The 23,442-nt window shown below is 51.8% G+C and overlaps 9 protein-coding genes across 9 annotated transcripts; 2 read left to right on the top strand and 7 right to left on the bottom strand.

The window, feature by feature from the left end:
• Positions 1-1,146: 1,146 nt before the first annotated feature.
• Positions 1,147-6,198, bottom strand: Triagg1_6607 (uncharacterized protein; the record flags this gene model as incomplete). Its single annotated transcript, XM_062901250.1, has 4 exons — positions 1,147-1,330; positions 1,423-5,428; positions 5,654-6,021; positions 6,077-6,198. The coding sequence occupies 4 exons, from the start codon at positions 6,196-6,198 to the stop codon at positions 1,147-1,149; spliced, it is 4,680 nt and encodes a 1,559-aa protein (XP_062754544.1).
• Positions 6,199-7,361: 1,163 nt separating this feature from the next.
• Positions 7,362-8,408, bottom strand: Triagg1_6608 (uncharacterized protein; the record flags this gene model as incomplete). Its single annotated transcript, XM_062901252.1, has 1 exon — positions 7,362-8,408. One exon carries the CDS (start codon positions 8,406-8,408, stop codon positions 7,362-7,364), a length of 1,047 nt encoding a protein of 348 aa, XP_062754545.1.
• Positions 8,409-9,722: 1,314 nt separating this feature from the next.
• Positions 9,723-10,857, bottom strand: Triagg1_6609 (uncharacterized protein; the record flags this gene model as incomplete). The annotated part of the gene is made up of 4 exons (XM_062901253.1): positions 9,723-10,064; positions 10,131-10,199; positions 10,269-10,767; positions 10,832-10,857. The coding sequence occupies 4 exons, from the start codon at positions 10,855-10,857 to the stop codon at positions 9,723-9,725; spliced, it is 936 nt and encodes a 311-aa protein (XP_062754546.1).
• Positions 10,858-11,265: 408 nt separating this feature from the next.
• On the top strand, positions 11,266-11,757 carry Triagg1_6610 (uncharacterized protein; the record flags this gene model as incomplete). The annotated part of the gene is made up of 3 exons (XM_062901254.1): positions 11,266-11,282; positions 11,352-11,625; positions 11,716-11,757. 3 exons carry the CDS (start codon positions 11,266-11,268, stop codon positions 11,755-11,757), a joined length of 333 nt encoding a protein of 110 aa, XP_062754547.1.
• A 434-nt stretch (positions 11,758-12,191) lies between these two features.
• Positions 12,192-13,592, bottom strand: Triagg1_6611 (uncharacterized protein; the record flags this gene model as incomplete). The annotated part of the gene is made up of 2 exons (XM_062901255.1): positions 12,192-13,044; positions 13,114-13,592. The coding sequence occupies 2 exons, from the start codon at positions 13,590-13,592 to the stop codon at positions 12,192-12,194; spliced, it is 1,332 nt and encodes a 443-aa protein (XP_062754548.1).
• Positions 13,593-14,696: 1,104 nt separating this feature from the next.
• On the bottom strand, positions 14,697-16,439 carry Triagg1_6612 (uncharacterized protein; the record flags this gene model as incomplete). Its single annotated transcript, XM_062901256.1, has 2 exons — positions 14,697-15,371; positions 15,447-16,439. The coding sequence occupies 2 exons, from the start codon at positions 16,437-16,439 to the stop codon at positions 14,697-14,699; spliced, it is 1,668 nt and encodes a 555-aa protein (XP_062754549.1).
• Positions 16,440-17,236: 797 nt separating this feature from the next.
• On the top strand, positions 17,237-18,675 carry Triagg1_6613 (uncharacterized protein; the record flags this gene model as incomplete). Its single annotated transcript, XM_062901257.1, has 2 exons — positions 17,237-17,309; positions 17,450-18,675. The coding sequence occupies 2 exons, from the start codon at positions 17,237-17,239 to the stop codon at positions 18,673-18,675; spliced, it is 1,299 nt and encodes a 432-aa protein (XP_062754550.1).
• Positions 18,676-19,017: 342 nt separating this feature from the next.
• Triagg1_6614 (uncharacterized protein) lies at positions 19,018-19,710 on the bottom strand (the record flags this gene model as incomplete). Its single annotated transcript, XM_062901258.1, has 4 exons — positions 19,018-19,090; positions 19,163-19,265; positions 19,375-19,480; positions 19,561-19,710. 4 exons carry the CDS (start codon positions 19,708-19,710, stop codon positions 19,018-19,020), a joined length of 432 nt encoding a protein of 143 aa, XP_062754551.1.
• Positions 19,711-20,672: 962 nt separating this feature from the next.
• On the bottom strand, positions 20,673-21,809 carry Triagg1_6615 (uncharacterized protein; the record flags this gene model as incomplete). Its single annotated transcript, XM_062901259.1, has 1 exon — positions 20,673-21,809. The coding sequence occupies one exon, from the start codon at positions 21,807-21,809 to the stop codon at positions 20,673-20,675; it is 1,137 nt and encodes a 378-aa protein (XP_062754552.1).
• Positions 21,810-23,442: the final 1,633 nt, after the last annotated feature.

Raw genomic sequence — 23,442 nt, forward strand, 5'->3', positions numbered from 1 at the left:
GGGCCGCCGGCTTTCGGTAACAACAATAAGATGTGCCAGAATTACTCATTTCAGACCAAATGAGCCGGAAAAGAAGACCACCATTGTGGCATAAAGTCTCTGTTTGTTGTTACGATGGCACTGTCACATGAAATTGTCTGTCAAATGGCTGCCGCGACTGTCAACAATAAGAAGATGCTCCAGTCTGTATGCACACTTTAGATTGAGCGACCAACGCCGTCTATTGTTTACGAGCGGACCTAAATTCCTATCACATAATCTGAAAAAGTGGTATTTTAATGCATCTTTGAGCTGTTTACCTGATTAGACTCGCCTGGATTTTGTGAGCTCTGTCACATGTGAAGAATCCTTTGTCTTTATTGATTAGGTAGAGTTGATTGCAGTTCTTTTTCCTTCTCATTATTGATCTGCTCATCATCTAGGGTGTGCTTGCCCCGAAGTCATCAAGAACTCACCACCACAAGCCCTTCTTCAAACATCCTTCGATATACCATCCATCATATAACGGCAGATCAAGTTTGCCACCAAGGCGTATTTTCATAGGCTCAACATCACAGTCACACAAGCCCTCGAAGCCGCAAACTCTACACTCCCAAACATCATTTCAGTCACATTTCAGCCTTAAGCAATTGCCTTCATTTCCTAGTTTCATTCCCCCTACACTAGCCACTCCCACTTCTCTTCTCTTCTTGTAAAAAATAACTTGAAACTCAAAAACACAATCAACACCCCAGTAGCACAAATTCCAACTCCGTACAAACGCAGGCAAGCACCCGTTTTTATTTCCACGTCATTCGCACTCTCTCCATTTTCCCTTCGCAGTCCCATGCCATGCCAAGATACGTATTGTAACAGCTCTCAAGATAATCAAAGCACAGCCAGCCAGAAAGACCTGGACGAAGACATCATATATGGCGTAATAGCTAGTCCCAGAAAAGAAAAGAAAAAAGCAAGGGCATCATAGCCTCATTCCGGCTGTAAGTCGTCACCAAAAAGAAAAAAGACGCATCGACGTGGCCGCCATTGTGCCACTACCCTTCCCCCCCCCCTAAAAATAGCACTCACTCACTCCTTTATGACATGACGTAAAGATGAAGGAAAAAATCATTACAACCATCCTGAAACAAAACTTGTCCCTTTTTGTGTTTATATCCCGTCTATTGGTCTTGAGCTGGCCATTTCTCCGTACCGGCCTCGGTGCTTTGTCGTGTCGTATGCCTGAAGCACGCGCGTCTGGCTCTCGTCGGCCTGCGAAAAGGCATAACCACGCTGCTTACGCATACGCTGCACCTGCCGAACCTTGCGGATGGCTTTCTGAAATTGCTCCATCCTGTTTTAATATAAAGTCAGTGGTGCAGCTCCATCACGTCAAGTTTCATGATGGTTAGATTAAAGGGACACGGGGGCGGCTGTGCTACATACCTAGGCCGGTAGTCCTGAATATTGTACTTTTGAATCTCCTGAATGTGGTGATACGTCTGCGGCCGGTACATTCGCTTGGCGTATTTCCAGGCAATGTCTCGTGACAGACACAGCAACGCAAGGACAAAGGTTTGAAGCCAGAAGACGGGACTGCTGTACAGCTTGGGAATGACGCCATGGTATTCGGTTGAGATGTTGATCTTGGGTGCGACGGTACCGTAAACGGCAATAAACACCCACCAGATGACCATACTGCCGGGGATGGCCATCACATGGTACTTGGTCCAGTTGTTGGTGACCAGCGCCGCCTTGCCTAGGACAGTGAGGAGCACAGCTCCGTAGAGAGCAGTTCCCCAGACCCAATGTCCGTCAGTCTGGCCTTGGCCGTCAATAACATCGCTGTACCAGATGAGCTCGGCAAAGATATAGAGGACGATGGAGTGGTAGATGGCGTTGGCAATCCACTGCGCAAACACCTTCAGCTTGAACGCGGAATTCTGCTGGCCCATCATGTAGAGCTGAGGGTAGCGATCGAGTAACCGAGCAGAGATGAACTGGTCAAGGATACCAATGGCGAGCGGCGGGAGAACCGTGTAAAAGACGTTGTAGAAGGACAAGGTCCAAGATTCGTAAATGACCTGGCCGGAAAAGACATTCTGGAACGTGTACCAAAACTGTGTCAAGTACAGGGCAATGTTCTTGTAAAAGGAAAACAGAATCGTCTTGCTCACTCGCTGGTAGCTCCATGCGCCGTGTACAAGCAGCAGCTTCCGTAGATACCTGAACTGGGCAATGGCCACGTCGGCACTTCGAGCAGCCTGTAGACCTTCAACACCGCTGATACCAACGCCAATGTGTGCTGCCTGGATCATGGAAACGTCGTTTGCTCCATCGCCGATAGCGAGAAGAATCGACTGCTTCTGGTATTTCTTGACCAGCTTGACGACCAGGGCCTTTTGCAGGGGCGACACGCGACAGCAGATGACGGCCTTGCACATGATGGCGAGGTCGAGGAACAGCTTTTCCAGATCCTTCTCGAGGGCATACGTAAGAGACTTTCCGTCAATGACCAGCGCCAGCGATTCCATTTCGATAGTACCGTCGCCTTGCGTCCTGATGGCATCAATCTTCTTCTGGATGTTGTCGCGAGTCGCGGCTGCCGATTCCTCGTTGACAATCAGAAGCATCATGTCCTCGCTGAGAAGCTTGCAACTCATACCAATGTTGATAGCCGTCTCCTGTCGATCTCCAGTCAGAACCCAGACTTTGATGCCGGCCTGCTGCAGGGTGTGAATCGTCTCCGGTACGCCATCTTGAAGGCGATCTTCGATAGCAGTGGCACCAAGAAGGTAAAAGTCATGTTCGATAATCTCAGCAGCCTTATCCAGCTCATCCGCTCGATTGCCGCCCACGGTCGTTGCCGCAGTATCAAAGATCTGGCGCCACTCGTGGTACTCTTGTTCCGGCACTTCACGCATGGCCAAGCAGAGCGTCCGCAGACCCTCCGATGCATATTCCTCGAGGTGACGCAGAGTGACTTCGACGTGGGGGTTTTGGTCGTTGAGGCGTTCCAGGATGACGGTATCGGCACCCTTGCAGTAGACACGGATCTTTCCGTCAGGGCAGCGGAAGATGGCAGACATGCGCTTACGGGTCGAGTTGAATTCGCAGACGGCCAACAGTTCGTATTCCATTTCTCGGCCATTGGCTTCGATGATGACGGATTTCGGCTTTCGCGCAGTGAACCTGTAGCCCATGGTGACGGCTCCGGCCACCAGGGCACCTTCGTCAGGGGAGGCAGCTTGATATTTGATTTGGCCCTTCTCGTCCATCTCGGGGATAACCGTGTGGCAGGTAGCAAGAAGCGCGAGGAAATGGTCAATCATGCCCGCAGTCTGATGTCCCTGGGTCAAGTTGGCCTGGAGCGCCTTGAAGTCGTAAATGGCCGCCTCTTCGTCATCCGCGCCCGTCGCTCGGCGGTCCTCGGGAACCACTTCGGCATACATAATGCCGCCAATGGAGCATTGCTTGAATTCCATCATGTTGCAGGTAAGCGTACCAGTCTTGTCCGAAAACACGTACTCGACCATGCCGAGTTCTTCGACCAAACTTGACGTTCGGCAAGTGGCTGGGGTATCAGTCTTGTCGTAGTACATGTCGAGATCGTCGTTGATAAGGATACCATGCCAATACTTGACCAGCTCCACCGTGACGAAGAGAGAAATTGGCACGAGGGCAGAGAACAGCACCCAGTACGTAACCATATCTTTGAAGAAGGTCGAGGCCGCGGTTCCAGCGCTGTCGATTTTGTCCAGATAGAGATATGAGAGCGAGTCGCCAGTAGCGCCGCGCATCACCAAGTCTCCAACGGTACTGATGACGCTAAGCACCAGCAGCATGCCGACCAACATGAGCACGAGCCAGTTGAGCTGCCTTTCGACCTTGGTTCGCTTGATTGGCGTCGCCGTGGCGTTTCGCATCAGCTTGGTCTCGTGGCCGGTGAAAACAACGATGCCGTGGATCCAGGGGGTGTTTCTCAGAGTGGCGCCTCGAAGGAGCAGCTGCTCGGGATTCAGAGCCAGCTCCTTTTCTCCTCCGCCAGCTTGCATGATCAATGTTGCTTCGTACGTGTACAGGCTGCTGTTGGGCTGTTCCGACTTGATGCGACCACCCAGCCGGCTCACTTCGCTAGGGGAAACCAGCGTGGACGTCTCCGGAAGGGCTTGCTTAATCTTCAAGTTGGTCTCGCCGTCCAGGTTTGCTGTTTCGATATAACAGAGACCTTCGGGCTCGGAACTTGCCAAGAGAACCAGATCGGCTGGAAACGGCTCCTCAGATTCAACCCTGACCACATCGCCCACCGCTACAGCATTCCATTTCGTGTCCGTAAAACTTGAGCCCCGCAAAACTCGCGCCGTGGAGGTGTTGAGGGCATTGTCCGCAACTCTTCTCCGGTAATCTTCCACCAATTCCTTGCCAGCGGAAACCAAAAGCACAACAGCCAGCGGTCCAATCGTCGTATACCTGTTCGTGGGCGACAATCCAGGGATCTGCTGCAGGGCGGCCGTGAACAGGAAGAAGATGTTGGCAACCTTGGAGAACTGCTCCAAGAGGAACTTGGGGAGAAAGGTGACGACGTTGTACTTGGCCGTCGAGATGTGGTTGCCGGCGTACTTGTTGGCGGCATTGGCGGGGGGGTTGTTGAGGTGGATGATTCTTGGTCCCAGGCTCGCGGGATCTGGCTTCCCCCTGCCAAAGCCGAACTTGAAGTTGCCCGACTTCTTGGCCTTGGGCGGCTGCTGTTGCTGCGACCCGCCTCGATCGAGTCCAGGCTCCGTCAAGGGCAGGTCCATCTCCGAATAGCCCTGGCCCATGCCAAGCCTGTGCTTCAGCTTGCCAAAGAAGCCTCCTCCCAGAGTCAGCACGCTGTTCCGGACTCTCGCATTGTCTCTGCCAGCCATCGATGGCCCCGCACCCGCGGCGCCTCCATGCTGGTAATACATCTCGTCCTCGTCAAAGTCGTCGGCGTAGCGCGGGTAGTTGTCGAGGTCCGAGGACTGGCTGAATTGATGATTGTGATACGGTCCAGACCGCTCTGACGGCTGCGCCATCTGCGCTCCGCCAGAGCGACCCGGGGGAGGATATGAGGGCTCGGCGCCGACGAAATCATCGTAGGACACCGACGGTCGGCTGGACGGATCCTGATCGTGCTCGTACGCCCGCGCCAGATCGTCGTCGTTCAGGGCCGACCGCTGCCCCGCGCTGTATACGGGCTGCTCGTTGTCCAGGTCGAGCAGCAGGTCGTCGTTATTCGAGGGCCCGCCATGGCCTCCTATGGGGTGTCGTCCAGCCATGCCGGAGGACAAGTGATGGTTAGGCGATCGAGATGTCGGAAGGGCAACGCATGCGGGATCGACGGCGGGTTTTGTTGATTCGAGGTGGTTGTTTTTGTCGTCGTCGTTGTTGTTCTTGCGTTGGTAGATTTTGAAACTGGCGGGCGTGGTGGCTGCACTTCGTATTCAAGGCTCGCAAGCAAGCTCGAAATCGGGTTGACACCTGGTCCCGCGATATCGATAGGGCAGGGTCTGCTCCGTACTGTAAGACCGCCCGCTGATGTGTTCCGTCGAGCGTTCCAATGTTCCCCTGCACAGCCTCGTTTCGGCGCGCAACCCGCTATTTCACCACCTGTAGCGGCACGCTTGTCGAGGCTCGGGGCGGTACGTCAGCTCACTGGCAGTGATTGGCCTCTCGGTGGAGGGTAGAGGCGCAGTTGGAGGCCAGAGAGGATCCCAGAGCAGTTCTTTTGCCCGGGAGCTGACAGAGTACATGTAATAATAGCAATTGGGGCACGGATCAACGTCTAATCTAACAGCCTCTGTCTCCTCGCTCCCCCTCCCTGGGATTTCTGATACGAGACGTCTGGTCTGATTCGAAAGGGGGCCGTCCAGCGTTGACTGCTGCTGCAGCGCCTGTTTTGCGAGGCTACAGGCGCCTGAAGAGCCCAGAGCATTAGCGGGCCCACGTTCCAGCTCGGGTTCCCCTGAGCGCGGTCCCCTTTGCGACAAGTCCCCCTCCACCGCATTTGCACCGGCGAGGTACCTTGCTGAATGCCAGAGCTAAATTGAGGATACTTTGCAGCGGTCGGTTTCGTCACCCTTGGAATTCAAACAGTGTCGCAGCGGCCAGTTGTACGGAGTACCAAGTATCGGAAAGCTGCCGTTTGGTCTCAGCCTTGCCACCGGCATCAAACAATCGAAGCCCAACATCATCAAACATCCATCAAAGTTGAACCCACAAGGCTGCCCCACCGTTCACAGCATCCCGTGGGTCGAAAGATTCGAGAGTAGAAGCGCTGAACAATAGTCGTCATCACATCAGCTATATATCGAGTCTCTTGGGACGGACTGCAGCTTAAGCACATCACCCGGATACCAACAACACCATGGTCTGCGGTAAGTGTTTGAAGCTCCAAAAGAGCACCAAGCTCGCGACCCCAGAGGTGAAGAAGAAGAGCGAAATGTACTACGGATCGCCGGCCAGCACAAAGGCGAGCGGCTCCAAATCAGCCACTCTAGGTAACACCGGAGTGTCCAAGGTAACAACGGCCTTGCTTTGGTTTCGTTCTTGGAAAGATTGCTAACGAGTCTCAGAGTAAGCTGCTATCAAAAGCAGCCAAGAATCCATACGCACAGTACTCAAGGTATGCGTAAATTTCTTGCATCTATCTAACATGTGCCTCGACTGACAATGAGTTATAGTTCATGTACCAAATGCAAAACCAAAATTACACAAGGCCACTCGTATTGCCCAAAGTGCGCCTACCAAACCGACTGTAAGTTGCTCAATACTGCTTTTGCATTCAGATCATCTGCGTGTAAGGTATCCAGGCTCACATTACCACTCAATAGCCTGTACTATGTGTGGAAAGCCAAACAAGAAATCCACTTCAAAAGCCCCAACAGTTGATGCCTACAAAAACACGTTAAAATAAAAAGCATCGCCTATAACAGATGGCAAGGTCTTAAGCCGTCTCCTTGACGCGGGAATCAAGATCCAGCACGTCACATCCAAACGGGAACATTCCGAAGAGCGGTGAGCAAATCTCACTCAAACGCTTATGCGCGCGCTCGTATCGCCCCAAGCGACAGTCCTGTTCTGTATGTGTGCCGGCATCGTCCAAACACTCGCTCTTTAGGTCCCTCGAATCCCGATATTGCAGAAGAAATGAGGCTGAGATGGCTACGTAGTAGCTCGAAAGAACATGTGCGGCAAGGCTGGACTTGTAACTGCAATAGAAATTGCTTCAAGAGGGTACTGATACTTTCGTAGATAAATCAATACAAGCTCAGCCAAATCATGATCCATAGATACTCTACATTTCTTTCTTTCCTTCTTTCTTTCTTTCTCGTCTCGCTCAATATAATCAAATACTCCCACCTTTACAGCTTGGGAGCGCTGTTCACCTTGGTCAGCCATTTTGAAATATGCTCGTTAACATCAGGACCAGCCTGTGTCAAGGCCCAGTGGGAAGCATCGACCTCCGCCCGGGTCAGGTCAGCAAAAGCTGCGTCCATGCCGCGAGACATGGCCGGCGGCAGAGCTTCATCACGGGTCGCGGCAATGAAGAGCGCGGGCTGCTCGAACGTGTTGGGCCGTGCCTCCTCGCCCAGCGCAATCTCCTCCTTGGCGTTGATCTCGCGTGTTCGATACCAGTTGAGCGGGCCACGCAGCTCGGGGGCCTTTTGCAGCGCGTACTGCTCCACGTAGAAATCCAGCTCGTCGGCGTCCAGCAGAAGGGGGTCCCCAATCTTGTCCAGGTTCTCAAAGATGAGGCCATGCTCCATGGTGAAGGCGTGTTCTTTGTTAGGGCCCCGGCCGAGGAATATCGCCTTGAAGAACTGTCGTAGCTTGTCCTTGCCGGTGACATGGGCCTCTACATCGGGGCCCCCCAGCTGTAGTTGGTACTTGAAGTTTCGCAGGCGTCCGGCGGCGATGATGGCCTCGAGGGGAATGTACTCTTTGCTCAGGGGGAACAGAGGAGTGCAGACTGAGAAGACGGCCTTGATCAGCTTGGGGTAGTAGTAGGCCGTTCGCCAGACCAGGGCACCGCCCCAATCGTGGCCACCCAGCACAATCTGGCCATCCTGACCGACGAACAGACGAGCCAGCTCAGCGACGTCGTCAGACACGCTCTTGTAGCTGTACTCCTTGGGGTCCTGGGGAGCGTCGGTGCCGGCGTAGCCAATCATGTTGGGCGCAACGACCTGGTAGCCCAGGGACATCAAGTAAGGGATCTGATGGCGCCATCCAAAGGCGAGATCGGGCCAGCCGTGAACAAGGAAAATCGTATCGACCTTGGCGCCTTCGGGCTCACCGAGGATGTAGGAGTATGTCTTGCCGCGGACCTGCTTGGTCTCCCACTTGACACGGGGGTCATTGGGCTTGAGCTTGCTGGTATCCATCTTGCTATACTTGCGGGGTCGCATGGTTAGAATTAGAGTTGTCTAAAAATAGAGATAGAGTTGTAAAGAGTAGAATTCAAGTTGTGTAGAGTTGAAGAAACAGGAAAAGTTGTATAGAGATGAATTGATGCGGTTATGCGGAACAGACAAAACGTACCTCGGCGTTCCTGCAAGCAATGAGGGGCTCTGATGCTACAACGCCTCTCGACTTACACGCTTAGCGGCTACCTAATACTTGGGCTCAACACAATAGAAGCTAAATCCAACTACCTGTTCAGACAACAGAAAGCATTGATTCCATCTTTACGTGGTAAAAGACACGGCCAACCGCAATATATATGCTTCCCTCGGAACATTGTGTCACAAAGCCAAAACAAGCAGCAAATATCCCCCACCAAAAGCCTCGGCAGCGATCATCTGCGGGGCCTTTCTGAAGAGGATGGATTGATTACTTCATGCTGTAACACAGGTAATCAGAACAGGGGACAAACACCAAGGCAGCACACCTGACGCAATCAATTTGTGTTATTTTGTGTATCCTGAACTGTCGAGTGTTGGTATCCGTCTTATGAAGTTGTGTAAATCTGCATGTTGCACGTACGCTTACCATGCCACAAAGGAGTAATTGCTTACCGCACCGTCTCATTTGCTTACCGTATCTGTGGCCATGGAGATCCGAAACCATGACGGACATCTAAGCCTATTTGAGACGCCTCCGTGCGATACTCTGACACGACGGCATCCGCAAGGAGTAACCAAAGACTCTATCTATACACAAGCGATCTATCCATAAGTAGGAGAGTTAAGAATGGTCTAATATAAGAAGAATTTGTACAGTACCAGCGGCAATGGCGCATGCTAGGAAAAGGCGCTGATAAGAGCAACTACTTGAAGAAGCAGGTCATCGAGATTCTATAGGTACCTATAGTAGGCACTTAGTGGGTTAAGCGAGACTCCCGAGTGCCGAACATTGAATTAGTACCAACTGCCGGAACTACAACCTAATGATGTACCTCCAATGCTGTCAAATTGGGGCTTCAATTGCACCAACACTGTCCATGCTCTTATAATGTGTGCATTTCGACGCAACTCATTGCTGCTAATCTATCTTGACGTCAATCTTCACATGACGTTGTACTATGCCTGTCTGAATCTCTACCTACAATACACATTTTACCGCCTCCCTATAGCAACCGACGACTCCGTACCATATTGTAGCTGGATAGACCTGGAATTAAGAACAATCACACCGTAAAAAACATCAAGGTATCACTTAGCCTCCAGCAGTGTAAAAAAAAGAAAAAGAAATTTGGGGGGGAATCATATGGTACGCGCCGGTCAGTAAATCACCATGTCCTCCTCAGCCTCCTCAAGGTCATCACCTGACTCATCGTGATGCCCTCTGTGCAAGTCTTGAGACACTCTCCGTTCCTGTAGGTGTGGCTTATCGACGTTGTGGCGAGGGCTCCGGATAGGACTCTCACGCTCCGGTGCTTTTGTGGCAGCAGGTTCATCGGGGGTCACGCTGATTTGCCTCGTTGGGGGACCATACCGCTCAATATGCCGCTGTTTTCGAGCCTTGAACTGCTCCACTTCCTTTTCCACAGTGGCTTTCGCCCTCTGGATCTGGTCCTCGATGGTATCTTTCTGCTCAGGCGTGGTTTTCCATGGAAGGTAGAACTGCGCGTGGCCCAACGTTAGCATATATCTCCGCTAGATGACTGTGAGATCGGCGGCGATGCATACAATTGCGGGCTCCGCCCTGGTCCGCAAGAACTTTGCCATGGCCAGCCGTTTTTCGTGCTTCTTCTTCATCTGATTTCAGTTTCCAAATTAGCACACCGTATACCCTCCCACAGAACATAGCATATGTCTTGTCCATACCACTTCTTCGTCAAACACGATTTGCTCCGCCATGCGTACTAGGTGCAGCTTCTCCAGCTTCTCGGCCCGCTTCTGGTCATCCTCAGCCCTTTGCTTCTGCATGCGGTCCTGCTGCCGGCGCTCAATTTCCTGTCGCCGCTTCTGCTGTTGGGAAGTGTTAGATGTCTGGCTTAGGGTACTCATAAGGCCGCCAAACAGTCGCTTTCCACGCTTCTTCTCTTCCTGTATAGCCTGTCTTCGCCGGTCTTGATTTGCAGCTGGAGCGACTTCCTTGCCATCACCCTCGCGGCTGTGGTCATGATCGTGATCGTGATCATGACTAGGCGATGGTTGCCGCCTTGAAGCTGCTGCTGCCGCGTCCTCGTCATCGTCGTCATTGTGCTTCGCACGCTTGGGAGAATCGTCCTCGGGGCCTTCGTCTTCTGCTTTCCTCTTGAGAGATGCGTCTGGCGCCTTTTCTGGCGCTGGACGCTCCTCATCCGCTGGCTTCGATGCCACCCTTGAAAAAAACGGCTGCCTGTCAGATTCCAAACCAGTGACGATGAAGATCAATCCACACTTACGTCTCCGACTCCCCCATCGTAGCCATTGTCTTTCCGATGCAAAGTTACCTCATCAAAGCTGCGTAGCCGTGAACAAACATGATAGAACCCAAAGCTAAGGCTGGAGCTGGGAGCTAGTGCGAAATAATTGGTTGAGGTTGTCAAGGCTGATAAGAAAGCTTGTCTCGGTGAAGGTTCCTCGACTAGATTCGGCCCCCACCATCGAGCTTTCCTAGCGCGTGATTGGCTAAGCAGCCGTTTTCGCCTCTGCGTTCTCTCTTCAACGTCACTGCAAGGCTGATGAGAAATCCACACCCTGCATTTCTAGCCCTTTGGAATCTTGCACCTGTCACGCATTCAAAGCTTGTCTTTTGTCCTCTCTCAGTGTCCATTGTCCCTTTTGCTCTTTTCAACTTCAACAATAGCCAGAGCGTCGCGAGCTCCTCTTGCCCACCATGTCTCGCCATCATCCGTAAGTCTCCATCCTCTCTGCTGCTTGCCATTTCTTCCAGCATGAGCTGACCATCCTCTTACCTTGCAGCGATCTTGTCATGTGCCGCAAGCAATCCGGCATCGCCATCGGCCGCCTCTGCGACAAGTGCGACGGCAAATGCCCCGTCTGCGACTCCTACGTCCGCCCCACGACCCTCGTCCGCATCTGCGACGAGTGCAGCTTCGGCAACTACCAGAACAAGTGCGTCGTCTGCGGCGGTGAGGGCATCTCGGATGCCTTTTACTGCTACGAGTGCACCCGCCTAGAGAAGGACCGCGATGGATGCCCCAAGATTATAAACCTGGGTAGTTCAAGGACAGACGTATGTTTCCCTCTTGCCCTCTCGCGTGCGAATTGTCGCGCGCGTGGGGATAAACGCGAGTATGCGCGTATGCTAACCTTTGGAATACAGTTATTTTACCAAAAGAAAACGAATCGGCAAGCAAATTACTAACACGGCTGTGGCCCGGGTTTGGGCGGTACAGCGGTGGAGAGTCACACGAGAACCCTTTTCAATACATCTTTGAAATCATGTGTGCATATGGGATTGGAGTATGACGGCGTATATACCGGACATCTTTTGGCAGTCTATTTGTGTTTTGATATTTCCTTGTTCTGACAATTACCTAATTATGAGTACATGTGGCGATGAGATTCGTCCATACGACCTAGTTCTAGACACTATTCAAGATTGGTTTAACTTGGAGCTAAGAAGAGGCATATTCATCATAAAATTATCGTGTCCGCGAGGACGTGGCACCGCAGTACAGACAATACCAGCTAGCTATCCAACAATAAACTCCATCTCAATGCAGAGAGAAAAAGAAAAGTGATACAAAGAAAAATTATAAATATATATGGTGTACAATGCCGGGAATCCACGTCCTTCTAAATATAGCTGACCTTGGTTCCCATTCCGATAGTGGCCGCAACCTTGGCCCAAGACGCTCCCAGCATTTGCTCAATACGCTGTCTCGTGGCTTTGTGGCCCAGCATGATGAGCAATCCCATGGTGAAGACCATCAGCCTCATGATTACGACCGGGTTGCCTGTCACGGAGCCGGCGAGACTCTCAAACACCTGTCGAAATCGGGTCAGGATCAAGGTAGCACGGGCTGTAATGGTCATGGATCCAGCTGCGGCCTTGGATTTTGATTTTCCAGTCGGGCGCGCGACGGTGTTTCGGGGCGATCCAGGTGGCTCGGCTCTCCCTACTCCGCTAAAGCTGGGAGTTTGTTCGATGCCATAGTCGCCCTCGCTCGTCTCTCGGCTTTGCCGTTCCTGTTCGAGCCGTTTCCGCTCCTTCTCTTCGTTCTCGGCCTTTAGCCGCTTTGCCTCGGCAATGTCTTTCTGCAGCTGCTCCTCCTGTCGTTTGAGCTCCTCCCGTTCCTGTCGTTCCTGTTCTTCTTGCTCCTCCTGCAAGCTCTGCAAGGCCTGCAGGAAAGCCTCCCTGCGCTCGTCGTCGAGCACAGCGCTAACGTTGATAAATTCACGAGCATAGTCCCACTCGTTGTTTTGAGGAAGGACGTGGAGGGTATAGAGCTCCAGAAGCTTCACTCGGGAGTTGAGGTCTCCGGGGGTGTTCGCGCCGTTGTTCCTTCTGGCGGGTGACTGGTAGCGACGTGACGGCGCCGTAAAATCATTCAAATCAAGATTAGGAATGTTTGACGAGGCCAGGTAGTTTTCCAGCATCTTTTGATTCAGAGCCTGGTCACGGGCATGCGCAAGCAACAGAGTCGCCCTGTCATCAACATTGAGGTTAGTGACTGTGTTGGGAGGACGCAGCACAGAAGGGTCAGCTCCAACTTACAAGTTAATCACCACGTCGGCATCAACGTCTCCTTCTATTCCGTGGTATCCATTCTTGACCACTTCCTCCCAAATGGATCCATCTCGCACTTTGGTGCACAGCGCTCTCCACTCCTGATTACCAAAAGCATCTTTCCCTTCTTCAGGCTCCAGCTCAACGATGGCATTCAGAAGGGTCAAGTATAGACTCCAGACTTTGATCCTGGTCCCTCGCGAGGACTTGGTCACCGGAGCGGGCTCGCCATCGTCGGCCGAGTTGGGGGGAGTGATGATCGGACGCAGCGTGCTGAGAGCTTCGGGCAGCCGACGCGTCAAGAACAGGGTCGAGGCCTGGCGGTATGTCTTGGAGACGGGCGAGATGCGTTTGGATCCGGAGGACGACAGGGAGGAAATGGACGAAGCGAGGAGGCCGCTTCCAAAGGACTCGTTGCTCGACACTGCCGGGTTGAACGAGGCGGTATAAGAGCCACCGTACGCCATGGCGAGCACTTGATCAACGCGACGAGCTAGACAAGGAGGAACAAGGGGCGGAGGTGGCGGAGGTGGCGATGGCGACACTCAGGGTTGGAGGCCAAGCGGTAAACAAAAGAGAGGAGTCAAGCGGGAAAGGCGATGGCTATCCCTATGCCATGCGACGCCGGAAAGAAGACTGCGCCCTACTCAATGAAGAAAGGGGATGGAGATGAAAAATGAGACGAAAACGAGAGGAGCAAGCCAGTCAGCTATGCTCTAATACTATAGTAGGTAGTGAAGTGGTGATGCCGTAATGATACGAGGATGTTTTTCAGCTGTTCGTGTCGATGCTGGCAAAAGTCGCGACCAGAATCAAATGACCTGCAACCACTTGCGGCCGGTCGGTGGGCAGACCAGCTTTTTCTCAGCCAGTGGAATTGGCCCCAGCTTTTAGCCTCGGCACCTCCAGAAGGGAGAGGTTCCACAAGCCGGGAGCAAAGCTGAGCAGGTCAACCGAGGCCAGCTGGTGATGGCGGCTGCTATCCGCTACCCGAGCTGATGCGGGCGGTTGTGTGGCGCGCGAGGTACCGCACTAACCTCCGCTACCCGATCTACATGGCAGGCCAACATCTGATCTCCTCTAGCAAGGATGTGTGGTCTAATTCCGGAGATGAAGAGCCCTTTCGAGAAACCCGCCATGTGCACTGGCAGCTTCTGTGCAGCCACTCATTTTAGGGGCCTCCGCGTTCATGTCATGGGGGCCGCTGGAGCGTCTCGGCCGGCGGGGGTGAATGCAAAATGCACAACAGATGCTGGTGATCTGGCAGCATGTGAATCAATCATTCATTTCGCCATGTGTGAGCATCTGGGCGGGTGAATCAGTAACTGGTGCTGGTTAAGTCATTTACGCCAAACTCGAGTTAAACCCGCCATGCTAATGTGAACTCGACAACATGTTATCCGTACACTTCGTAGTCATATAGCCCAAACCTCTCTCTCTATACCTGAAAGAGTCAACCCTCGCTCTCCCAAAAAACGCCTCTAATGTACATTTAACCCTAAATCATCAGACATGTTATCGCTCTGCCTCTCCGACAAGCAATTGAGTTGTCATGTCATGCATAATGGCTCTCAAGCCTCCCGCCGTCTTCGCGACCTCCGCGGCGACACCTCAGCATCAACCACATTTCTTGAGACGATAATGCTGTCCTCCCGATCCATGATGGAAGCCGATGCTCCCAAAACCTCTTCCTGTCGTATCCAGCCAGCCTCCAAGGCAAAGCAGGCCACGTCAGCCGCGCATCCAAATGCAGGTACATCTTTCGGGGCATCTGGATTTAGATATTTCCAGAGTTCTGCCGTCTCCTTTTTGAACTTTGCGAGCTCTCTTTTGCTGCCTTCAAAGTGGTCCACCATGTATTCGTAGGTATAAGCCAGCCAGAGCACATTCGTGTAGGGGGCATATGCGTCCCAAGAAAGCGGACCATCGATTCCCTTGGCGTACGGGACGTTGTGAGCTTCTGGGGGGAGCCACTCTCGGTCGGCTCGAAGCAAGAAGGATCGCATCTGCCTGTAAACTTTGCACTGAGGGTTGTAGGTGCTAGTGAATAGGCTGAGATCTCGCTCCAAGTCGTACACAATGGGCATAGAGTCATCGGTTGTTAGGTCTTCAGCTCGCGAGAGGCCATAGTCTAGGATTGTGATTTCGAGGCCCGAATAACCAAAAAACCCTTCTGCGTTGGGATCCCTCTTTCGGGGAGGGCGAGCTTGTCTAACACAGAGATTACCCTCGTGTAGGTCGCGATGCTACCATGGGTCAGCACTGTGATGCCACGGATGATAAACACACAAGTAGGAAACTTCAGAGGAACAGATACCCACCTCGAACATGGCAACCTCCTCAGCCCTGGCCAATGCAATCGCCTCCAATAGAAAAATGTCCCATAATTGATCTACGCTGTCCAATGGCCAGTTCTCCAGAGACTTGCCTGCGTCTCCAAGCTCCACAACCAGGAACTTGGTGTCATCCAAGTACCGGCTCGGTGACGGGTAATACTGTGCCCTACCCGGATCCTCCCTCTTCATCTTCTTCTGGACTGTTTGATGCGTTTCGAGAAGCTCACTCGTGGTTTTTCCCTGGACAATGTACCGTTCCTTGTAAACGGCGAATCCTGGGACGTCGGAGAGCCATTCGGAAATTTGCAACTCATTGTTGACATCGTCTTGTGAGTGCGGTTCCTCATCAACCAGACCAGATGCCACTTGCGTTTTTGTCAGGGGCTTGATTGGTGATGGCAGTCGGATGGCCTTGATGATACTGGTGCCTCGTTTGTTGGTGATGCGGTATACCTCTGCGGATGAGGCCTCGGCAATCTTGACAATCTGGTCCCCAGGAGGGCAGACATCTCCCCATGTGAGAACTCTCAAGGAGGTTTCATTCTTTATCGGAGCAATGCGCTTGCTTGTGCGTGTCCTCCTCTCTTTAGTCTTGTCTTTTTGGCGTATGTCGATCTTGTCCTCTAGGATTTGAATCTTTTTTGTTGCATCGTCCTCAACAATTGCAGTTGCCTTGAGCGCCTTGATAGAATCCCGCTTGATCTCAATGACTTCGGACACCTCGAGCTCGTCCTCCACAATTGATGCATCTTTTCTGAATCCTCTCTTTGACTTGACTTGAGGCTTTGGGGTCTCCAGCAGCGTTACTTCAGATAGCCTTTTAGTCAATGGAACAATTTGTTCCTCAACCGGCTTTGCATTTTGCTTGGCCGGGGGCTCTCGAACTGGAGTCTGGACCAATTCCGCAAACATGCGTTCGGCGTTGGATTTCTTGGACTGCTTTCCATATTGACGGGTGGTGGTTGTTGCGCGGCGCATTTTGAATCATATCCTCTATTCTTGCGTCTTTGCCGGAAGCTGGTTTGTTGGTTCAACTCATTGATCGTGATGCTCACGTTGGGCTTGAGAATTACTCTGCCATTCCCAATGTTGGCCAGGCAACAACATCAGGGGTCCGTGTGTTAGTCAGCCGGAATGGTCCACAGCGGCGCAACGTCATATGTGTTCATACGAGACCGGGCCAGAGCAATTGAAGCTCATTTATAAGTGATTTCATGTCATCTTCTTTATCAACCGCTTCTGTAGATGCCGCTGTATTGCGCTGACCAGGTTGACGATAGCAGACCAGGACAGGACAAGACATGCAATCTGTTCTGTAGCCTAATTGACGCTAGCTGGCGATAATTCCAGCGTGCTACCCCAGGTCGTAGTGCTAATGCAGTGCTGTAGAAAGTGTGTTGGGGAAAGCTAAGCTCCTGGTGATGGTGCACGGGCGAGACAGGCATCTCACGCTCACGCTCGCGACAAGAGATGGAGAAAGAAGAACCGTCGAATTGGGCAAACCATCGCACAGTAGATTGACATTCATAACGATTGATTCTTATCAACCGCAATCATATCATCAACTGAAGCGTTGCTCTCGTTTCCTTATCAAAAGCTCATACTATTAGGCGCGGAATTGCTCAACCAACCACAGGCAAGGCTACAAGGAAGCCCAGAGAAGCAGGACCCCACCCAGCCTTCGAGAACCTCCGCAAAAGATTCCACGCTGGCTGAATCGCCATCCTCCATCTTCTCCTCCTCCAACCTCACGCCAATTGATCCCGTCATCCGCCATGGCCGACGTCCTCAAGAACATCTTTGGAGGCGCAAAGCCGGAGCAGCCCGCTGCCGCCAAGCCAGACTCTGGTACGTTTTCCATTTCCTTGTTGCGCCGTTGACGCCGTTCCGATTGCTTGCCTTGCTTTGCGCCTGCGCCGCTGGTCACCTTGACAAGCCACGCCATGTCTCGGAGGAAATTCACAGCAGAAGCTGACCGTATTGACTAGACTTTGCCGACTTTGCCGGAGCTCCTGATGCCGTCCCCGAAGCCGTCCCCGAGGCTTCGACGCTGACCGGGTCGGTCGCCCAGCCCACGGGCGAAGTGGTCTGGACCAAGTGGTACAACATCCATGAGCGCCACTCGCTGTCCGAGTTCAAGCCCGAGGGCATCATCCTCGTCATCGCGTCAATCATCTTCATATTCCACATCTTTGGCACGCGCGCAAACCGCTCCAAGGCGAGGGCGTGGATCAAGGCCCATGCCCCCGTCATGAAGAGAGAGTTCGCCTCTGTCGGCTTCCGGGGCGTGCCCACGCTCGACGCCGACTTTGACCCCAAGTCCTTCATCAAGGAGAAGTCGCTCTTCGAATTTGCCTCGTACGCCACCGGCCGCCAGAACGTTGCCTTTATGGATGTCAAGATCACCCTTGCCAAGCGGTTCAACCCGTTTATGCACTACATCGAGCATGGACTGTCCCTGGTCACCGACACCTTTCCCGCCCCCCAGGAGGTTGTAGAGGCTACCATCTACCCCTTTGATGGCAAGGAGGAGCTCACGCTCCCTCCCGCAGCCGGCGGAGTCGAGACCCGTCCCAAGGACAGCAAGAGCACCTTTGACGGCTTCGTCTGGGCCATTGTCAACAAGTCCAGCATGCAAAAGCTGCGTGATGACCGCTACGACGTCTCTCTGACCGCTACCAAGGACAACTCCAAGCTGCCCAACTGGCTGACCATTATGAGCGAGAGCGCCGAGATCACCGATGCCTTCCTGACCCCTGAGCTGATTGAAGCCGCTACCAAGGCCGGCGACCTGTTCGAATATCTCATCATTTCCGACCAGCCCATTGACAAGCCCGCTCGCCTGGAGGAGACTGCGCCGCGCAAGCGAGTGTTCCTCAAGTACCGTCTTCCGTCGAACAACAACTACGACCAGTTCTTGCCCTTGTTTGAACACTTCCTTCGCATTCCCGATGCTCTCGTCAGGGACGGCCATTTCCGTCCCGAGGTTCTCAAGAGGGTTCGTGCCACCCGCGAAGCCATGATTGCTCAGATCAAGAAGACGATTGAGGAGGAGAAGAACGAGGAGCGTCAGATTGAGAAGGAAAAGGCCAAGAAGGCAAAGCGAGATGCCGACCTTCAGGGCCTGGATGCCAAGGCGCAGAAGAAGTATCTTGAGAAGGAGAGGGACAAGGAGATGCGCAAGTCACAGAAGAGGATGACAATGCGAGGGTAATAGAGGTGACGATGAGCAGATGTGTGCGTGTGTACGATGGTACGACATGGCGGCGTTTCTTTTGGGAGGTGACAACAAGGGGGAGAGATATGAAAACGTTGTCATATGTACAAGTAATGTGTACTATGTGATACTGGAATCTTTTGTTCGTTTCTTGTTTTCTCAATGGGTTGAGGTTCGGGCACCGGACAGTTTGGGTTGCAAACGACTCTAACGGTTTCGCGAGGGATTCATACTGAAGGCAAGGGAAAAGTACCAGGTAGTAATCAACACTTACATTAATACCATTCGCTTTTTTTCTGCGCCTGTCCTATGTTGTGAAATCATATGCCAGTATCATCATCATTTAGCATCTTTGCTCAACAAATCTTCAACCCGCTTGACCTTGTCCTCAGCAGTCTGCTTCTTATCCGTCCTGTCCCAGACGTTGTTAGCAAAAAGTTGATATAATCAAAGACGCCTCCATCTCGCCACCTCTAAAACTCACCTCGAGCCAACCCTCATCGATGACTGAACTCTGACAACCCCCTTCTCATGAACCGCCGTGTGCGCCTTGCCAATCACCGTCATGACATCCTCCCAGCTGCCCTCTACACGAAATGATAAATAATCAGCTCAATTGCCGTCTTTTCATGTTGTACATCATCTTCTTTTCAGCCATCAAAAGTGAAAAGGGGGCGGGGGGGGGACAAAGCTCACCAACGGTCGTTCCCGCAGAGTGCATCGTGTACTTCAACCCACTCGCCTTGAGAACACGCTGAACCTGCGCAACTTCTTCCGCCACGGAAACGCTGCCCGTGCCGACCTGCGAAAACGAAAAACCATCAGTAAAAAGAGAGAAGAAGAAAAAAGAACCCTCTCACACAGCTACGATGAAGGACGAACGGGGATCAAGCAGAAATCGGCATAGCACGTAGCCGGCGTCGGGATCGAAGCATAATCCATGGCTGCCGCGGTGGTCCCAAATGCTCGGTGAGGTGAATATGCGTAGATGTGCCTTGGGGCGCCGTAGAGCCGAGATGAAAGGCGCAGCATTCAATGAAGCTTTTTTTTTCTTTGGATGCAACTGTTGTTTGGGAGGTTGAACTGAGAAAGATGGAGGCGAGATTCGGGTGATTTGTGGAGGGGTTTTTAATTTAGAGGCCTTTTTGAGTGGCTCTTTAGCATCCCGAGTTGGCCATTTGCCAGAACACACATTAGTAAGTACTAGACCTAGGTACCTAGTAGTACTCAGCAGCTGCCGTTGTCACTACCTACTACCGATATTTTCTTTTAGTATTTGCCAATATATTTTTTTTCCTAATATCTGGTATAATCCCTAGCTTTTACATTAGAGACTCAAGATGCTGAATAGGTAGCCCTCTTGGAAGAGCTGCCTCTCTTTTTGGCGGGTACCGAACATTACAGTATATGCGTGGAGATGATGGGATGAAAGCATGGTTACAGATTTCAAAGTTGACGACGTGAGAGAAAATATAGACGAATACATCATGTGGATTTGCTAGATGCATAAAATCGTCTGCAACAGTGTTACACATCAAAGACCATCACATAGAATGAGACAGCAGACATGGCACTCTACACACACAATCTCGAAGCAGGCAGCAAACAAGGTACCTATGTATTGGAGATGCAAGTGCATCTCAAGGTATAAATGTTCAATTGGTGGCGAATAGAGCCAATGCCTAGGTAAGGATAGGTAGGTATGCAAAAATCGCAAGAATGTGCAAAAAATAATCTCTATAGTGCCCTCAGAAGATGATGTTTCCCCCCCCTCTTTCTTTCTTTCTTTCTTTCTTTCTTAGAAAAAGAAAAAGAAACCCCATGCATCGCAATCTAGATTGCCTTTCGAAATAAAAACGCCTCGCTAAAATGCCAAATGCAGCGTACCTGGAGAAAAACAATGGGTCGGTTTTATTTAAAATTTGATTTGTTTCTTTTCCCGCGTTCTCGTATTCCGCTGAGCTCACAATGAGCCACGCATGAGAAGCAGCCCCTTAAATCATCAACAGCGTTGCCGCAAGGAAGGCAATCAAGGCGCCTGTGCCAAACTCGCGCGCCTGGTTTGTGCTGTCGGCCGAGGAGTCGTTGTCGCTGTCGTTGGTGGCGTTGACTCTACCGGTGACCTGGTTGATGCCGTTGCTGTCGTCCGCCGCCTTGACGGTCGAGCCTTGGTCCCAGAAGTCAACGAGGACGAAGTTGGGGCGGTGGTTCCACTGGGAGTTGCACTGCTGGATATGAAGGCCCAGGTTTCCCTCCGTGGTGGTGCCGTCGCTGTTGACGAGGACAATGTTGTCAGTGTCGGGAATGGTGATGTCTGTGGTGATTTCCTCGTCCTTGAAGTGGTTGATGAGCCCCATGAAGCCTGATCCAAATGCTTGCGAAGCAGTGCCGGCGTCAGAGGGCCGATCGACAGTACAGTTGAAGCCGTCAAGCTCGACAACGGTAAAGGGCGTCTCGAAGACGTAATCGAACTCGGGCAGGAGGTAGGGGGATGCGGAAGACGCATCGATGTTGGTGATGAAGGACACGACACGAGTGTTGTTGGCAATCATGGTCCGCAGACTCGGCCACTCCGTCTTGCTCTGAGGAACGAAGCCAAAGTTGCTGAGGCCAGACTGCTGGAAAGCAGCCGCAAACTGAGAGACGTTGACGTCGTCCGAGTTGACCAGCAAGATGGTGATGACGTCCGAGGCATGGCTTACGACCCAATCATTGATGGCCGCCAGCCAATTCTCCAGGGGTCCGGCATCCAAAAGGCCGCACGAGGTGTGACACAGGTGAAGCGTGCCGTTCTCGTTGTGAACCTGCGCCTGAAGGAGACGCAGGCCAGCGTCCAGAGCAAGCGTGGCGTTGAGGAACTGGTTGCCGGCGATGGAGTTGCCGGTGCTGGCGTCTCTGAGAAAGGCGCTGTCGTGGGCTCCCATGTAGGTGATGTCGTTGTAATGGCGGTCACACAGCACGGGTGAGTTGTTGCAAACCTGTGACTGGTCTGAAGACGATGATGAAGTCTGTGATGGCGATGCTGATGAGGTTGTTGAGGACACTGCAGACGAGGGCTGCTGAGGGATGGCCGAGACGCCGGCAATGCCCATCAGGGCACCAGCCAGGACGTGAGATAACGAAAAGCGCATTGTGATTTTGAACTATCTGTCTTTGGTATATCACTGCCTATATCTTGCCCTTGTCAGTTATCATTGATGGAATGCTGGAGATGGGGTCGCTTAAAGGGATCCCATGTAGGCAGAGTACATACGCCAAGTCTCTGCTGCTGAGTGTCCAGATAGTACTAACCAATCTTGGAGATATAAATAGAAATGATTTTGTTCTTTTAAGAAAGAAAAGAAAAGAATGAAAATGAGAAGGATATGAAAGCAAATATGTATAGAACGAGTGCAAGAGAGAGACGAGAAGGAGACAAGCAAAAGAGGAAGAAGAAAGTTTAAATCATAGAAGACTAGCGGCGCATTTATGATAGGTACGAAGAATGCAAGGAAAATCTACTAGGTAGTGTCCAGATTCAACCCTAGGAATAAAATACAAGAGAAAAATAAACGTCGCGTACAGCCTCGGTGAGCGAAGAGAAGACGACCCAAGAAAGGAAAAAATAAGTTGAGAGTATGGATTGTATGAGAGAAAAACGAAACGCAAATGCCGTCTCGTCTCGGTCTGATAGGGAAAAAAAAAAAAGAAAAAAAAAAAGAAATGGAAGAGCCCCCTATCGGAAGACTTGCTAGCGAGTGACAATCTGGTGGCGGATCCCTGTCAACCTGCCTGTGCATTTTTGGCAGTGCCAGAACTGCGCCTCGAGACGTCAGCAGTGGAGACGCGCTGAAACTGCAGCAGATGGTGGCCCCTAACGCGAGTTTCTGCAGATCTCGGAGGTTGAGCCTCTGCATGTAGATATGGAATACATGGAGCTTGTCATATGATGTGCTGCGGTGGTCTTACATGCTATTCTATATAAGGCGGAGAACGAATAAATACACAAGATGAGATAATGTGGAATCATATAATTACAATGTTCATGGTTCATATATGATTCAGAACCAGGTACTTGCACTGCATCTACACCAAAAACCCACCACCGACGCCTTAAAACGTGCCATGGAGAACACCACACAATTGGCTCCAAAAAAAAAAAAAAAAAAAAAAAACTCATGTGTCATGTCACTGTATCTCCAAATACGAAACATCGATGTGACGAGGCTGTGTGGATTCCGATCAGCTCACTATAGTAGCACAACATAAAAAGAAGAGATGAAATAAAATAAAATAAGATAAAAACGCACAAGCTGCTGCTATTTATATCCCTCTCCCGCGTCCACACTAATCCCCTCTAGGCAATTCCTCTTCCAACTCCATATCCTCGACATCTTTCGCTTCTTCGCCCGATGGGATTTGGCCTCGATTAAGGTTTTCCGGCTTCCATTCCTTTAAACGATCAATGCCAACGCTCGATTTTTTTTCTTTTCTTTTCTTTTCGACAAGGGGGTCCATTCTCGTATCGAGCCAAATCTGACAGATGCGGGAAGGCACGCGATTAAACCCTCTCGTACTATGGAGCACACACGTACTACGAATTGCCTACTCCCGATGGTTTTCTTACGAATCTCTCCATTTTCTTCTCCTCACATCCATGAAACCAACAAGGAGAAAAAGACATACGTAACCACCCCTCGTAAACAGACAAACAAACCAATGCCCTCCACCGGGGGGGGGGGGGGGGGGGGGGGGGGGGGGGGGGGGGGGGGGGGGGGGGGGGGG

Source organism: Trichoderma aggressivum (genome assembly GCF_033847375.1).
Source record: "Trichoderma aggressivum f. europaeum strain CBS 100526 chromosome Unknown scaffold_026, whole genome shotgun sequence".
NCBI classification, from domain to species: domain Eukaryota; kingdom Fungi; phylum Ascomycota; class Sordariomycetes; order Hypocreales; family Hypocreaceae; genus Trichoderma; species Trichoderma aggressivum.